Source organism: Tachyglossus aculeatus, chromosome 2, assembly GCF_015852505.1.
Source record: "Tachyglossus aculeatus isolate mTacAcu1 chromosome 2, mTacAcu1.pri, whole genome shotgun sequence".
NCBI lineage: Eukaryota > Metazoa > Chordata > Mammalia > Monotremata > Tachyglossidae > Tachyglossus > Tachyglossus aculeatus.
The window spans coordinates 145,252,677-145,271,189 of NC_052067.1; the positions used below are offsets into that span (position 1 = coordinate 145,252,677).

Genomic DNA, 18,513 nt, shown 5'->3' on the forward strand with positions numbered 1-18,513 from the left:
TCTTTCCACTGAGCCACACTACTTCTCACTGAGCCACACTGTTTCTCAGTGTAAGCAAGTAATGATGGTTTCTCAATGTACCATCATTATTGTTATTATTATTATCAATCAATCAATCAATCGTATTTATTGAGCACTTACTGTGTGCAGAGCACTGTACTAAGTGCGTGGGAAGTACAAGTTATCAGTTTGGTCACATTCCCTGCTCCATACGAGGCTGACTGTTTTAGCAGAAGGGAGAACAGGGATTTGCATCCCCATTTTACTTTGAGGAAACTGAGGCACAGAGAAGTTGAGACGTGCCCAAGGCCACATAGCAGACAACTGGCAGAGCTGGGATTAGAACCCAGGTCCTCTGACTCTGAGGCCTTTCCACTAGATCACACTGCCTCCCAATGCAATCCCTACATTGATTTAACTCAGACAGTGAGTAACACAGTTAAGATGACCCCAATTAAACTTTTGCCCATTTTATTCGACATAAATCTGACATTTGGTCAGATGAAAGAAAGTGTTGTTTTTAGGATAGGGACATTTCCCAGAAATAGTCATTCTCTGTTTGGAATGAATGATTTAGGTGTTTGTTGGGTGGGGAGTTTTGTTTATTGTTTCTCAGTAGGTAGAATTAAATGACTCTTTACTTTTTAGTTTTAATAACGCTTCGAATATCTTGATTTAGTACTACCACCCAAAATAGCCTTTTCTTTTCCTTTTTCCTTCCTAATTATAATCAGATTTAGGAGTCAAAGTAGATAAACCAGACAATCTATTATTCTTCATTGGCATTTCCTTTTTCATAAATTGTTTCCAAGCTGTGGTTTGGATCTGAGAGTCCTACTGCTGTTTGTCTAGGAGCCAGTTGTCGATTAATACGTGGAGTAACTCTGTGAATCCATTGTTTTTTATTCCCCGTACAGAATCTCTTGAAATTATCTCTACTGCAGCGAGCCACTCCAATAGTGCAATCCGAAAAATGGTAAGTGGTACGAGGGGGAGAGGTTGAATTTTTTTCTTGTTACCATAGCTTATCCACCTATTTGTATGAAGCACGGACAAAGAAAATCAAATTCGGCTGAGCAGCCGTAGCAAACGGCCAATTAATAATTTATTAACTGTCATACCTAGGAGAGATTAATGGTTACTTTAGATAAATCTGGTCCTCTCCCAGGACTGTCAGGCTTATTTCATTATTTAATTTAACTGCTGATGAAGCATTATCGGGGACTGGACTTCTTTCTGGTGTGTTGTGTTGGAAATGGGATTGTTTTGTCATATCCCAATTTTTCCTAAGTTGGATTGAGGAGTTAACAATAATAAAAAATGTGACATTTGTTAAGTGCTTACCATATATCAACCACTGTACTGAGGTCTTAGGTAGATACAAGATAGGCAGCTCAGACATAGGCCCTGTCCCACATCATCATCATCAATCGTATTTATTGAGCGCTTACTATGTGCAGAGCACTGTACTAAGCGCTTGGGAAATACAAATTGGCACATGGGGCTCACAGTCTAAGCGGGTGGGAGAACAGGTATTTAAGCTCCATTTTACAAACGAGGGCTAAGATCACACAGCAGGCCAGTGGTGGCGGGGGAATTCGAAACCAGGTCCTTTGACTCCAAGGGCCATGCTCTTTCCACTAGGCCATGCTGATTCCTTTATTCATTCATTCAATCATATTTATTGAGCACTTACTGTGTGCAGAGCACTGTCCTAAGCGCTTGGGAAGTACAAGTTGGCAACATATAGAGACGGTCCCTACTTTACTAATCAATCTGTCAATCAGTCAATGGCTTTTATTGAGCTCTCACTGTACTAAGCGCATAATAATAATGATGGTATTTGTTAAGCATTTACTATGTGCAAAGCACTGGGTTTTTTGGCATTTGTTAAGCGCTTACTATGTGCAGAGCACTGTTCTAAGCGCTGGGGGGGGGATACAAGGTGATCCAGTTGTCCCACGTGGGGCTCACAGTCTTCATCCCCATTTTACAGATGAGGTAACTGAGGCTCAGAGAAGGTAAGTGACTTGCCCAAGGTCACACAGCAGACACGTGGTGGAGCTGGGATTCGAACCCCTGACCTCTGACTCCAAAGCCCGGGCTCTTTCCACTGAGCCACTGTTCTAAGCGCTGGGGAGGTTACAAGGTGATCAGGTTGTCCCACGGGGGGGGGTGCTCACAGCTTTAATCCCCATTTTACAGATGAGGGAACTGAGACACAGAGAAGTTAAGTGACCTGCTCAAAGACACACAGCTGACGGTTGGCGGAGTGGGATTTGAACCCAAGACCTCTGACTCCAAAGCCCGGGCTCTTTCCACTGAGCCACACTGCTTCTGTAAATACACGTGTTTGCTAAGCACATGGAAGGATACAATGCCACAGAGTTGGTAGACAGGTTCTCCGTCCACAACCCACCCCTTCTAGACTGTGAGCCCGTCGTTGGGTAGGGACCGTCTCTATCTGTTGCCGACTTGTACTTCCCAAGCGCTCAGTACAGTGCTCTGCACACAGTAAATGCTCAATAAATACAAATAAATGAATGAACCCACCTTAATCTGACCTTATATTATTTTTATTCTTCCAGGAGAATCTCAAGAAGCTATTGGAGGTTTATGAGATGTTGGGAGAGGAGGAAGACATTGTCCACCCCTCAAACGAGCTTATACGGGAAGGACAGATTCTTAAACTTGCTGCACGGAATACATCAGCACAAGAACGCTACCTTTTCTTAGTGAGTATTGAGATTTCTGCATATAGGGGAAGATTAGCCAAGAAAGCTCTTAGGTATGAGAACTAGTGAAAACGAGAGGTTGCTACCTCAATCAAAATAAGATTTGGACAATAGAAGGATGATTTCTGTCAAAACAGGATTGGTTTACCCTCATAATCATGCATTTTAGCAAGGGCTGTTTTCAGAGACATTTCCCCAGAATAGGGAAGTATCTACTTGGGTGGGGGTGGAAAAAAAAAAAAGGAAAATTGGCATTAAAGGATATTTAATGTTTTTGCAGCTCAGAGTTCTTTTTCTCTGTCATTTAATTTACTCCTTTGAAGATGGTAGGAAAATGGAAGAGTTGTATAAATAATAATAATGATGGCATTTATTAAGCGCTTACTATGTGCTAAGCACTGTTCTAAGTGCTGGGGAGGTTACAAGATGATCAGGTTGTCCGAGGGGAGGCTCACAGTCTTAATCCCCATTTTACGGATGAGGGAACTGAGGCCCAGAGAAGTGAAGTGACTTGCCCAAAGTCACACAGCTGACAGTTGGTGGAGCCGGGATTTGAACCCATGACCTTTGACTCCAAAGCCCGGGCTCTTTCCCACTGAGCCACGCTGCTTCTCCAGAATATTATTGTATAATAATGTTGGTATTTGTTAAGCGCTTACTAAGTGCCAAGCACTGTTCTAAGCACTGGGGGAGATACAAGGTAATCAGGTTGTCCCACGTGGGGCTCACAGTCTTCATCCCCATTTTACGGATGAGGTCACTGAGGCCCAGAGAAGTGAAGTGACTTGCCCAAGGTCACACAGCGGACAAGTGGCAGAGCCGGGATTAGAACCCACGACCTCTGACTCCCAAGCCCGGGCTCTTTCCACTAAGCCACACTGCTTCTTAACTAAGTATCGATCACAAAGCCAGTCGAAGCTAAAATAATTTTAACAAATCTAGTCTTAGAACTCTAGATGAAATCATTTTCTGTGCATATTTGTCTCTTTGGTCTCTATCCCAACCTGAATAGTTCAGTTCCTTTCTTTACTGTCCCAACAAAACTGCAGCCTCATAGATCTGGTGTTTTTACCCGGCAACCCATCGGTCTAGTTGCTTTGCTTTAATTTCCATGTTTAAGTATTATTCTGGAAAACAAGCTAGTCAATCAGTTGTATTTATTGAGTGTTTACTGTGCCCAAAGCATTGTGCATATGTGCTTGGGAGAGTACAATATAAAAGAGTTGGCAGACACATTCCCTGCCCACAGTGAGCTTGTAGGTTACTTTGGGTAAAATGTCTCAATTTGGAGCTAAATTGAGCAACTGCTTTGAAAGGCCAAGGCGTTGAGGAGGAAAGGAGAAGGAAGGCATTGAGGAAGCAGGTAGAAATGTCTTCTGTTAAGGAATGAGTAGGTTTATAGTGTTCAAACCCCCCATCTTACTCCTTTAATTATAAAAAAAGTGGGCATCAAGCACACTGCTGACACACAAGATGTATCCATGGTGGACAGGCTAAGATTCATCTTTTAAAGATGATCTTAGAGGTACTTTCTTTGAAATTGATTTCATCATTTTCCTTTCCTCTCTGGTACCCTTGTCCCAACCACTATCTCTCCATCGCGTTTGGTATTGTTCTGGATCATTTTATTTTGGTTAGGGGTATTCCAGAAGTGCTATTTGAATGTTCATAGTAAGCGATTAAAGCAGTCGAGTTGAGGAAAATGGTTGGTGGGGCTGGGGTGTTAACTCATCTAAAAGTTCCCAAAGCAAAATCCCACTTGATAATAATAATATTAATTATAATAATAACTGTGATGTTTGTTAAGCGTTTACTATGTGCCAAGCACAGTACTAAACACTGGAGTAGATGCAAGATAATAATAATAATAATAATAATAATAATGTCATTTGTTAAGCGCTTACTATGTGCAAAGCACTGTTCTAAGTGCTGGGAAGGTTTCAAGGTGATCGGGTTGTCCCACAGGGGGCTCACAGTTTTCATCCCCATTTTACAGATGAGGTAACTGAGGCACAGAGAAGTGAAGTGACTTGGCCAAAGTCACACAGCTGACAAGTGGCAGAGGCGGGATCAGGTGGGATATTCATTCATTCATTCAGTCGTATTTATTGAGCACTTACTGTGTGCAGAGCACTGTACTAAATGCTTGGGAAGTACAGGTCAGCAACATATACTGACGGTCCCTGCCCAACAATGGGCTCACAGTCTAGAAGGGGGAGGCGGACAACAAAACAAAACAAGTAGACAGATGTCAATACCATCGGAATAAATCATCAATCGTATTTATTGAGCGCTTACTATGTGCAGAGCACTGTACTAAGCGCTTGATAAAATAAATAGAATTATAGCTATATACACATCATTAATAAGATACATAGAGTAATAAGTATGTACAAATATATACAAGGGCTATGGGGAGGGGAAGGGGGTAGGACAGAGGGAGGGAGTGGGGGCAATTGGGAGGGGAGGAGGAGCAGAGGAAAAGCAGGGGCTTAGTGTGGGAAGGCCTCCTGGAGGAGGTGAGCTCTCAGTAGGGCTTTGAAGGGAGGAAGAGAGCTAGCTTGGCGGTTGTGCGGAGGGAGGGCATTCCAGGCCAGGGGAAGGACGTGGGCCGAGGGGCGATGGCGGGACAGGAGAGAACGAGGCCCGGTGAGGAGGTTAGTGGTGGCAAAGGAGCGGAGGGTGCGGGCTGGGCTGGAGAAGGACAGAAAGGAGGGGAGGGAGGAGGGGGCGAGGGGGATGGACAGCCTTGAAGCCAAGAGTGAAGAGTTTATGGGTCCTGCCCCTCAAGGAGCTCACAGTCTGATAGTGAGGACAGACATTGAATCCCCATTTTACAGATGAGGAAACTGAGGCCCCAAGAAGTCAAGTGACTTGCCCAAGGTCACACAGCAGGAAAATGGCAGAGCTGGGATTAGAACCCAGGTTCTCATAGGTATGCATGGGCTGGTTTGACCGATTTGTATATTCACACACCTTTGTACCCACATTCCCTCATTTTTTTCTCCATGCTTTCTTTCATTTAACAAGTTATAAAATGCTCTCATGGAGCCTAAGATAAATCACAATAAAGTTTGCAGATACAGGAAGTAATTGTTACTCCAACTACCTTTTTTCCTTTCCCAGCTGGCCCTTCTCCTCTGAGAGTCCCTCAAGTTCTGATTAGTTTTTTTTTTTTCCCTTCCGTTATTAAAAGTTGGAGCTTGGTATTTGTCTCTTGGAGGCAAAGCTGCTCTAGCCGCGTTTCTCTTCAGGGGGACTGGGCCTTCAACTGTGATAAGCGGGACTTGGGGGAAATTAAGTGATCAAACCTCAAATGGAGAGGTCTTGCTGAGAGCCCTGAAGGCAGTAAATATAAGAAGCTGGCAGGCCACCCCTCACATCCAGGCCATCACCAAAACCTGCCGGTCTCACCTCCGCAACATCGCCAAGGCCCGCCCTTTCCTCTCCATCCAAACCGCTACCCTGCTCGTTCAATCTCTCATCCTATCCTGACTGGATTACTGCATCAGCCTCCTCTCTGATCTCCCATCCTCCTGTCTCTCCCCACTTCAGTCTATACTTCACGCTGCTGCCCGGATCATCTTGTGCAGAAACGCTCTTGGCATGTTACTCCCCTCCTCAAAAATCTCCAGTAGCTACCAGTCAACCTACGCATCAGGCTAAAACTCCTCACTCTCGGCTTCAAGGCTCTTCATCCCCTCGCCCCCTCCTACCTCACCTCCCTTCTTTCCTTCTCCCTCCGCTCCTCTGCCGCCAACCTCCTCACTGTGCCTCGTTCTCGCTTGTCCCGCCATCGACCCCCGGCCCACGTCCTCCCCCTGGCCTGGAATGCCCTCCCTCCACACATCCGCCAAGCTAGCTCTCTTCCTCCCTTCAAAGCCCTACTGAGAGCTCACACCTTCCCAAACTGAGCCCCCTCTTTCCTCTCCCCCTCCCCATCCCCCCCGCCTTACCTCCTTCCCCTCCCCACAGCACCTGTATATCTGTTTATACATATTTACTACTCTATTTTACTTGTACATATTTACTATTCTATTTATTTTATTTTGTTAATACGTTTTGTTTTGTTGTCTGCCTCCCCCTTCTAGACTGTGAGCCCGCTGTTGGGTAGGGACCGTCTCTATATGTTGCCACCTTGTACTTCCCAAGCGCTTAGTACAGTGCTCTGCACACAGTAAGCGCTCAATAAATATGATTGAATGAATGAATGAGGGGGCTGTTTCTCGCTGTTGTGCTCATGACCAAAGGTTTTATTAACCCAGGGCCCATCAGAGCCTAACGTCTTAACAACTAAGAAGCAGCGTGGTCTAGTGGAAAAAGCACAGTCCTGGAAGTCAAAAGGCCCGAGTTCTAGTCCTGGCCCTGCCTCTTGTCTGTTATGTGACCTTGTGCAAGTCGCTTAACTTCTCTGGGCCTCAGTTCCCTCATCCGTAAAATGGGGATTCAAATTGTGAGTCCCCCAGTGGGACATGGACTGTGTCCAACCAGCGTGGCTCAGTGGAAAGAGCCCGGGCTTTGGAGTCAGAGGTCGTGGGTTCAGATCCTGGCTCTGCCAACTGTCAGCTGTGTGACTTGGGGCAAGTCACTTCACTTCTCTGTGCCTCAGTTACCTCATCTGTAAAATGGGGATGAAGACTGGGAGCCCCCCGAGGGACAACCTGATCACCTTGTAACCTCCCCAGCACTTAGAACTATGCTTTGCATATAGTAAGCGCTTAATAAATGCCATTATTATTATTATTATTAGCTTTCATCTACCCCAGTGCTTTGTGTAGTGCCTGGCACAGAGTGAGCACTTAAGAAATACCGTTAAAAAAAAACTGCTAATGCCGGTGTCTTAGGATGAAAGGCCACTGAACTTGTCTCACCTCTGGTAAGGGGAAATGTTGGTTTGTTGCTCCATATTGCATCTGCCACAAGTTCCCCGCGAGAGAGAGAGCTGAAGGGGAAACCCAAGGAGAAGTCGACATTTTACCTTGACAACTTCCTGTTGCCTTTCACCTCTTGATAAAGTCCATGTTACTGAAGGCCTTCTAATGGTTTCTATAAATAAGAAGTACAGTTTCAAGCTCTCAGAGGTGTAACATGCATCGTCTTCTGGAATGAGGAGTTGCTTACATTCCCTTGAAATGGAAATGTATTGAAGAGTAAAAGTCTGGGGGGAAAGACCAGATTAAAATCAAGCGGTGGACCTGTTCGTTAAGGAAAAATTGAAAAGCCAGGGGCAGAGTCCAACTATGACACACCGAGGGTATAGTCGTTAGCTGAGAATAACTATCGTTCTTGAAGCGGAAAGTAGATCATTACTGACTCAAAATTAGTCTTTTAGAATATTACCTGATTTTAGTATTACCCGATTACACAGTAAGCACTCAATAGATACTCAATAAATACGATTGAATGAATGATTTTGGTTTTGGTTTCGCAAATGGGCCATTAAACTCACTTTATACTTTCAAATGTCACCTCAGAATAAAGGTGGATTAAAAATGAAAGTTCCGTATGTTATCATCATCTTTGATTGTTCACAGTGGAACAATCGTATCAATCAATCAGTCGTATTTATTGAGCACTTACTGTGTGCAGAGCACTGTACTAAGCACTTGACAATCCTAGTGTAGAACTTGTTATTCAAAAAAATAATTTTTCTGTGGAACTTTGGTGGCTGATTTAAGAAGGCATCCCTATACTTGAGATACTTTCGGAGCTTGTTATGTAATCCAAAATACCTACTTTTAAAGGTACTCAAAAAGCGTGAGAGGAACCAGGCATCATAAATACAAATGACCACCGTCTGAATTTTGTAATAACTTTCGGATCCCCATGCGATTTGGCTTACTATCATGTTAGATTAACATTGAACTCTCTAGAGTTGTGTAAATCCAATAATTAAACAAAGTGCTTTTCTCCCTGAAGATTGCAGCTAAAAGAAAAGGGATCTAAATTGCTCGGAAGGCCAAGAAGCAATCATAAAATTGCCCGCGGTGTGTGAGTGCGATCGATTATATTTGGTCATGAAGCGTTGAAAGAATCAGTGATGACAATCGTTCCTCGATATTAGGTTCTGAGTTAGTTGCTAAAGGTCCTCCAGGTTTCCTTTGTCCAAGATTACAGATGGCCATCATCAGATCGATGCTGAGGCCCAAAATGGTTAAGCGTGAAAGCAACTTTAAAAATAAACATTTAACCGTCCGGAACAGTCTAAGTTGGGACCCAGTGAATCGCTAAGTCCCTGTCTGTGAGCTCGTTGTGGGCAGGGATCGTCTCGCTTTATTGCTTTATTGTACTTTCCCAAGCGCTTAGTGCAGTGTTTTGCACACAGTAAGCGCTCAATAGATGTGATTGAATGAATGAATGTCTACCTGGTCATGTTGAAATGATTTCAGAACGTACTCTTTCAATTTGTTTCCTGGTGCCAAGTTGATGATAATAATAATTATTATTATGGTACATGTTAAGCACCTACTATGTGCCAAGCAACCGATTTAAGCACTGGGATAGATAATACAAGTTAATCAGAGTCATTCGTTCATTCAGTCATATTTATTGAGCGCTTATTGTGTGCAGAGCACTGTACTAAGCGCTTGGAAAGTACAGTTCGGCAACAAATAGAGACAATCCCTGCCCAACAACGTGCTCACATTCTGAACCCAGTCCCTGTCCCACATGGGGCTCACAGTCTTAATCCCCATTTTCCAGAAGAGGTAACTGAGGCCGGGAGAAGCGAAGTGACTTGCCCAGGGTCACCCAACAGACAAGCCTGGATTAGAGCCCAGGTCCTTTGATTCCCAGGCCCAGAAGCAAAGTGCTTTGCCAAGGTCACCCAGCAGACAAGCGGCAGAGCCAGGATTAGGACCCTCTTCCTCTGACTTCTAGGCCCAGAAGCGAAGTGATTGCCTAAAGTCACACGGCAGACAAGTCGGGGAGCTAGGATTAGAACCCAGGTCCTTCTGAATCCCAGGGCTATCAACTGGGCCATGCCGCTTCTCCCACCATCCTCCTTTCCCCCTTCCCGTGCCCCTCAGCTTATCCAGACTTATAAAAACAGCCGGAAATTGAAAGAAGCTTCCGCCATAATAGCAGTGGCGGCTCCTTTAAACTTTTTTAGTAATAATAATAATAATAATGATGGCATTTGTTGAGCGCTTACTATGTGCAAAGCACTGTTCTAAACGCTGGGGAGGTTACAAGGTGATCAGGTTGTCCCACGGGGGTCTCACAGTCTTCATCCCCAGTCTTCATCCTCTGAGGCCCAGAGAAGTTAAGTGACTCGCCCAAAGTCACACAGCTGACAATTGGCGGAGCTGGGATTAGAACCCGTGACTTCTGACTCCCAAGCCCGGGGTCTTTCCACTGAGCCACGCTGCTTCTCTAGTATCTTTAGTCTCATCTCCCACCCCATTCACTGAGACTCGATTTTCCCACTTTCACCCCTCCATGTAATCTGCCGTTGTCTTTGGAGACCCAACCCTATTCCCTGGAGCTTTTCCCTCTGACACATTTTACTTTTCCGAAAAGGTGCCCCTCACATTTTAATCAATCAGTTGTATTTATTGAGTGCTTACTATGTGCAAGACACTGTACAGAACGCTTGGAAGAGTACAATACAGCAAAGATTAGCAGGCACGTTCCTTACGCATAATAAGCTTACATTTTAGAGGTCCTAAAATGACAGCCTTTCATAGGAGGCATAGACGTTCTTTGGCCTAGGAAATGCTCCCGCTTGAAGGCCGGAGGGGATCTTTTTGGCGATGAAAATAACTTTGGGAATTACGGACTCTGGAGATCAGTGCCGGTAAGCAGCCCAACTGTTAACGCTGTTGTACTTTGCTTTCCTGTTTTTTTTTTCTTCCCGTTCTTCTGGATTTCTGGGTTCCCAGTTCAACAACATGTTACTGTACTGTGTGCCAAAATTCAGCCTGGTGGGATCAAAGTATTCAGTTCGAACCAAAGTTGGCTTGGACGGAATGAAAATTGTCGAGACTCACAATGAAGAGTACCCGCACACGTTTCAGGTTTCTGGGAAGGAAAGGACCTTGGAACTCCAGGCCAGGTAAGGATATCTACCACACCTGGGAGATCAATCAATCGTATTTATTGAGCGCTTACTGTGTGCAGAGCACTGTACTAAGCGCGTGGGCAACATGTAGAGACAGTCCCTACCCAACAGTGGGCTCACAGTCTAAATGTCTGGGAGATGAAAGAGTCTAGAAGAATCCCTGGCATCCCTTCACATGTCCACGGTCTGGATAGCGGAAAGCGGTGCTTTCCAAGGATGGGTGATCGCCCATCCCTGGGCATCTCCAAGATCTGGGACAATGGACTTCTGAGAGAAGCAGCAGCTGAGAGGGAGGGACAGAGAAAAGCTTGGAGAGGATATTCTGAAGGGTAAGGTGTAGAAACTTGCCTTGGGCAAGAACAGGAAAGAAACGTTAAGTCCTTTAGGTATGAGAGTGATACCAAAATTGATAAAACACTAGTTTGGAACTTGAAGGAGGGGAGAGGTTTGGTATACGCATTAGAAGGAAGTCTGCATTTTTAGTTACTCCCGTTCCTGCCCCCTAGGAAAATGGAACTGTAGATTTGGTTTTATGGAACCAGAGGTGGAAGAATGTTAGTAAGGGAGGCCTGCGTCGTCTTTGGCATCTGATGTATTTAGAAAGGGCTTAGGCAGGTCTTTGTCTGGTATAGACCAACACCCTGTTAACAGCCAAGATGGTGTAATCTGTTCTCCTATGGTACACGGGTTGTGTTCTCAAAGAAGCCCTTGTTACTGAAAATGTGTATCCGTATATTCCCACCCTGCCTGAAGCCAAGGGTCTGCACAAAATTGCTTCTTACTCAATAATGGGTATTATTATCTGTATTATTATGGGTAATATGTATCTGTATTATTATGGGTAATAATGGGTATTATTATTTTAGACTGTGAGCCCACTATTGGGTAGGGACTGTCTCTATATGTTGCCAACTTGTACTTCCCAAGCGCTTAGTACAGTGCTCTGCAACAGTAAGCGCTCAATAAATATGATTGATGATGATGATGATCAATCACATTAATAATAATTGTGTTTTTCTTAAGTGCTTACTTTGTGTCAAGCACTAAGCACTGAGGTAGATGCAAGATCATCAGAATCCTACATGGGTGTCACAGTCTAGATAGGCGAGGGGCTAGGTATTTTATCCCCATTTGGCAGATGAGGGAACTGAGTCCCAGAGAATAATAATGGTGGTATTTGTTAAGGGCTTACTTTGTGCCACACACTCTATTAAGAGAAGTGAAGTGACTTGCCCAAGTCGCACAGAACCCAGGTCTTGTGACTCCTGGGCCCATCCTAGGGAAGCAGCGTGGCTCAGTGGAAAGAGCCCGGGCTTTGGAGTCAGAGGTCATGGGTTCAAACCCCGGCTCCGTCAATTGTCAGCCATGTGACTTTGGACAAGTCACTTCACTTCTCTGGGCCTCAGTGACCTCATCTGTAAAATGGGGATTAAGACTGTGAGCCCCCTGTGGGACAACCTGATCACCTTGTAACCTCCCCAGGGCTTAGAACAGTGCTTGGCACATAGTAAGCGCTTAATAAATGCCATCATTATTATTATTATCATTATCCTAGGCCACCCTGCTTCCCATGATTTTATTACACATTTCCATATAAAGTAATGTACTAAAACCATGTGTTATGGTAGAACTGACACTACATTCAAGCCCTACTCTAGCCCTAGGTATAAAATCTGAAGTCTGAAATCTGCAAATCTGTAAAGCATATCTATAAAATCATAATATCTCCGATTCTATGGTACATCCATTGTTAGAAGGCCGACTTGTTGAATTTCAATCCAAGTGCCATTTGTCTCCTAGCCCATTCAGTGAGGGTATTGTGAAGAGAACTCTTGGTTTCTGTCTGGCTGTTTCTGCCTATAAAAGGGGCTAAAGTTTGTTTTTGTTGTTTTATCATGGTATTTGTTAAGTGTTTACTATGTGCCTGGCAATGTACTAAGTGCTAGGGTAGATATGAGGTTATCAGGTTGGACATAATCAGTCATAATCCCCGTTTTACATATGAAGAAACTGAGGCACAGAGAATAATAATGATGGTATTTGTTCATTCATTCAATCAATTGTATTTATTGAGCACTAACTGTGTGTACAGCACTGTACTAAGCATGTGGGAAGTTCAAATCGGCAACATATAGAGATGGTCCCTACCCAACAATGGGCTCACAGTCTAGAAAGGGGAGACAGACAACAAAACAAAACAAGCAGGCAGGTGTCATTTATTAAGCGCTTACTTTGGGCCAAGCACTGTTCTAAGCACTGGGGTGGATACAAGGTGATCAGGTTGTCCCACGTGGGGCTCACAGTCTTAATCCCCATTTTACAGATGAGATAACGGAGGCACAGAGAAGTTAAATGACTTGCCTAAAGTCACACAGCTGACAAGCGGTGGAGCTGGGATTTGAACCCACGACCTCTGACTCCAAAGCCTGGGCTCTTTCCACTGAGCCACACTGCTTCTCTAGTGACAAGCACTTAGTACGGTGCTCTGCATACAGTAAGCGCTCAATAAATACGATTGAATAAAAAGTGGCGGAGCTCATCCCAGATCCTCTGATTCCCAGTCCAATGGCCTTCCCAGACTGAGCCCCCTCCTTCCTCTCCCCCTCTTCCCCCTCCGCCTTATCTCCTTCCCTTCCCCCAGCCCCTGTATATATGTATATATGTTTGTCCGTATTTATTGCTCTATTTATTTATTTATTCCACTTGTACATATCTATTCTATTTATTTTATTTTGTTACTATGTTTGGTTTTGTTCTCTGTCTCCCCCTTCTAGACTGTGAGCCCACTGTTGGGTAGGGACCGGCTCTATATGTTGCCAAGTTGGACTTCCCAAGCGCTTAGTACAGTGCTCTGCACACAGTAAGCGCTCAATAAATATGATAGATTGATTTCCATCAGGCCCCACTGTTTCCATTGTAGGGGGAACGATGATGAAGGGAACTGACAATCTGAAATTCAGAGAGGAAAGGGAATACGTCAGTCAACTTTGTGCTGAGAGTGACCATTGCATGTTGTTAAAATTTTGCACTGAAGGATTGTGCAGAGCACTGTACTAAGCACTTGGGGAAGCACAGTAAAATAAAGTTGGTCATCACGATCCCTGCCCACAAGGATCTTACAACCTGGAGAGCCCCACGTGGGACAACCTGATTACCTTGCATCTACCCCAGCGCTTAGAACAGTGCTTGGCACATAGTAAGCGCTTAACAAATGCCCCAATAATAATAATAATAGAGAGGAGCAACATGGTTTAGTGGATAGAGCCTTGGAGTCAGAAGGACCTGGGTTCTAATTCCGGCTCCGCCACATGTCTGCTCTGTGACCTTGGGCAAGTCATTTCACTTATCTGGGCCTCAGTTCCCTCATCTGGAAAATGGGGATTGAGAGTGTGAGCCCTGTGTGGGACAGGGGCTGTGTCCAACCCGATGAGTGGGGCTAAAGATGGATGGAGAGGAGCAGGGCACGGTTGGGCCAGGCTGCGTAGGGATGGGTAAGCAGCATGGCTCAGTGGAAAGAGCCCGTGCTTTGGAGTCAGAGGTCACGGGTTCAAATCCCAGCTCCGCCAATTGTCAGCTGCATGACTTTGGGCAAGTCACTTCACTTCTCTGTGCCTCAGTTCCCTCATCTGGAAAATGGGGATTAAGACTGGGAGCCCCTCGTGGAACAACCTGATCACCTTGTAACCTCCCCAGCGCTTAGAACAGTGCTTTGCACCTGGTAAGTGCTTAATAAATGCCTTAATAATAATAATAATATTATTAATAATATTAATAATTATTATTATTATTAATCCCCATTTTACAGATGAGGTAACTGAGGCACAGAGAAGTTTACTTACTTGGCCATGGTCACACAGTAGACAAGTGGCAGAGCCGGGATTAGAACCCAGGTCCTTCTGGCTCCCAGGCCACTATTCATTCAATCGTATTTATTGAGCGCTTACTGTGTGCAGAGCACTGTACTAAGCACTTATGCTATGCTACACTATGCTACACTATGCTACAAAGGGGTGACCCAGCCATTGTGGCTTTGGCCCAATGGCTTTGCACCCCCTGAAGGGGAATCCCAGAGGCTTGGGGACCCCCAAACCTGATTCCTTCACCTAATAATGATGGTATTCATTGAGTGCATACTATGTGGCAAGCACTGTTCTGAGCACTGGGGTAGATACAGGCTAATTCATTCATTCATTCAATCATATTTATTGAGTGCTTACTGTGTGCAGAGCACTGTACTAAGCGTTTGGGATGTACAAATCGGCAACGTATAGAGACGGTCCCTACCCAACAACGGGCTCGCAGTATAGAAGGGGGAGACAGACAACAAAACAAAACAAAAAGTAGACAGGTGTCAATGCAGCCACTGTCCACCCTGGGAATTCTGGCTCTACAGGAACCAAAGATGGACTCCCCATTAATCAATCAATCAATCAATCAACTGTATTTATTGAGCGCTTACTGTGTGCAGAGCACTGTACTAAGCGCTTGGGAAGTACAAGTTGGCAACATATAGAGACAGTCTCTACCCAACAGTGGGCTCACAGTCTAGAACGGGGAGACAGAGAACAAAACCAAACATATTAACAAAATAAAATAAATAGAATAGATATGTACAAGTAAAATAAATAAATAAATAGGGTAATTAGCGACATCATAGCCACCCTTCCCAGGTAAAAATCAGAATCATGATGATGATGGTGGTAATTGTGGAATTTTTTAAGTGCTGACTCTGTTCCAAGCACGAAACTAAGCACTGGGGTAGATAACGTGATCATGAGGTCAGTCACAACCCCTGTTCCATATGGGACCCGCAGAGTAAGTTTGAGAAAGAATGGGAATTGAGTCCCAATTTTACAGATGTCCAAACTGTAGAGAAGCAGCGTGGCTTAGCGGATGGAGCCCAGGCCTGGGAATCAGAAGGAACTGGATTCTAATCCCGGCTCTGCCACATGTCGGCTGGGTGACCTTGGGCAAGTCACTTCACTTCCCTGGGCCCCAGTTCCCTCCTCTGGAAAATGGGGATTAAAACTGTGAGTCTCATATGGAACTTGGACAGTGTTCAATCTGATTAGCTTGTATCTACCCCAGCGCTTAGTACAGTACCTGGCACAGAGTAAGTGCTTAACAAAAACTACATTATTATTATTATTATTATTATTAGTAGTAGTAGTAGTAGTAGTAGTAGTAGTAGTAGTAGTAGTAGTAGTATTATTAGTATTATTATGTGGCCCAGAGAAGCTAAGTGACTCACCCCAGGTCACAGAGCTGGGATTAGAACCCAGGTCCTCTGAGTCCCAGGCCTACGCTCTTTTGCCATTAGTAATAATAATAATGATGATGGCATTTGTTAAGCGCTTACTATGTGTCAAGCACTGTTGTAAGCGCTGGGGAGGATACAAGGTAATCAGATTGTCCCACATGGGGATCACAGCCTTAATCCTCATTTTACAGATGAGGTAACTGAGGCACAGAGAAGCCAAGTGACTTGCCCAAAGTCACACAGCTGATAAGTGGGGGAGCCGGGATTAGAACCCACGATCTCTGGCTCCGAAGCCCGGGCTCTTTCCACTGAGGAGCCACGCTGCTTCTCTGGGCCACAGTCCTTCTCTAGGCGTGAGAAACCCACATTCTCACCTCAATCCCATGCAGAAATGGGGGAATCCAGGGAGGTAACAGCAAGTTTAGAGGTACACCAAGCCTTCTCCCACTGTCACAGTGGGATGGGGTGGAGAACTGGGACCCCATTCTGGTGAAAATCGCAGACTGCCGACGAGATAAGGGCCAGTCATCTTCCCTAAAGACTCCAGACTGGATTCTGTGGGCCCAGAATGAGGAAATAGTGTTCATTGTGTAATTAAGGTAGTTCTATTTTTATAAGTCTGTTTCCCTTTGGTGGGAAAGACAACGTAAAGTAAACCTACCCCAAGGGCTCCATAGCCAATATATAACATTAGCTGGTACTGGGGAAATGTTCCAAGTTACCTCACCCAATTTCTCAGAGGTAGCTTGGGAGTCTGGAACTCTTGACTGTCAATCGATATTTTTAAACAATATCGCAAGAACTCCAAAGGGTTCCAAAGAGCATAAATTAATATTCCTCGGAGGGGTGAGGGGTTTTTCGCAGTTTGTCTTAAACTCTGCAAATTTTCTTTTAGTTCTGAACAGGACAAAGAAGAATGGATAAAGGTGAGTGTGATTTCTTTGCAGTTTTCATCGTTCCGTTTGTGTTTGTCCAGGAGGTGGGAATAATAATGATTATCATGTTATTTGTTGAGCTCTTCCTTGTGCCAAGCACTGAACTAAGTGCGGAGGTAGATGCAACACAAGCAGATCAGACAGAGTTCCTGTCCCATGTTGGGCTCACGAGTCCGAGAGAGAAGGAGAATTGAATCCCCATTCTGCAGATGAGAAAACTGAAACCCAGAGAATTTAAATAATAATAATAATAATGGTGGTTTTTGTTAAGCGCTTACTATGTGCCAAGCACTGTTCTAAGTGCTGGGGTAGATACAAGGTAATCAGGGTTGTCATTCATTCATTCAATTGTATTTATTGAGCACTTACTGTGTGCAGAGCACTGTACTAAGCGCTTGGGAAGTACAAGTTGGCAACATATAGAGATGGTCCCTACCCAACAGTGGGCTCAGGTTGTCCCACTTGGGGCTTACAGTCTTAATCCACATTTTACAGATGAGGCAACTGAGGCCCAGAGAAGTTAAGTGACTTGCCCGAAGTCACACTGCAGACAAGTGGCGGAGGCAGGATTAGAACCCACGACCTCCGACTCCCAAGCCCATGCTCTTTCCACTGAGCCACGCTGCTTCCCTAAATCATTTACCTAAATGATTTGCCTAGTCTCCTAAACTCCTGTTCCTCCTATTGGGCCCCGCTGCTTCTTTTTTAAAAAAAATTTATTTTATGGTATTTGTTAAGTGCTTACTAGGTGTCCAGCACTGTTCTGAACACTGAGGTAGATACAAGATTATCAAGTTGGACATAGCTCCTGTCCCTCATGGGGCTCTCAGTCTAAGTAGGAAGGAGTAGGATTCAAGCCTCATTTTACAGATGAGGAAACCGAGGGATAAAGAAGTTAAGCGACTTGTCCAAGGTCATGCAACAAACAAGGGGTAGAGCCAGGATTAGAACACAGGTCTTCTGATTCTCAGGCCCGTGCTGCTTCCAATAGGCAACCCTGCTTCTCCACATACTTCCACGTAAATGTAAATATCATGCATCCATGTATATAATAATAATAATAATAATAATAATTTTGGTATTTATTAAGTGCCTACTATGTGCCAAACACTGTTCTAAGCGCTGGGGGAGATACAAGGTAATCAGGTTGTCCCACATAATAATAATAATAATAATGGCATTTATTAAGCGCTTACTATGTGCAAAGCACTGTTCTAAGCGCTGGGGAGGTTACAAGGTGATCAGGTTGTCCCATGGGGGGCTCACAGTCTCAATCCCCATTTTACAGATGAGGTAACTGAGGCCCAGAGAAGTTAAGTGACTTGCCCAAAGTCACACAGCTGACAATTGGTGGAGCTGGGATTTGAACCCATGACCTCTGACTCCCAAGCCCGTGCTCTTTCCACTGAGCCACGCTGCTTCTCTAACATAGGAGGAACATAGGAGGAACATAGGGCTCACAGTCTTAATCCCCATTTTCCAGATGAGGTAACTGAGGCACAGAGAAGTTAAGTGACTTGC

General features: G+C 44.6%; 1 protein-coding gene across 3 annotated transcripts in view; it reads left to right on the forward strand.

Moving 5' to 3' along the window:
- Nucleotides 1-18,513, forward strand: part of FGD4 (FYVE, RhoGEF and PH domain containing 4) — a 387,351-nt gene that overhangs the window by 350,000 nt on the left and 18,838 nt on the right. For all 3 annotated transcript variants that reach the window (XM_038741145.1, XM_038741142.1, XM_038741133.1), the window contains exons 9-12: nt 918-976; nt 2,589-2,735; nt 10,619-10,791; nt 16,953-16,983. In XM_038741145.1, the coding sequence (XP_038597073.1) occupies nt 918-976; nt 2,589-2,735; nt 10,619-10,791; nt 16,953-16,983 (410 nt within the window). The remainder of the gene's footprint in view (nt 1-917; nt 977-2,588; nt 2,736-10,618; nt 10,792-16,952; nt 16,984-18,513) is intronic.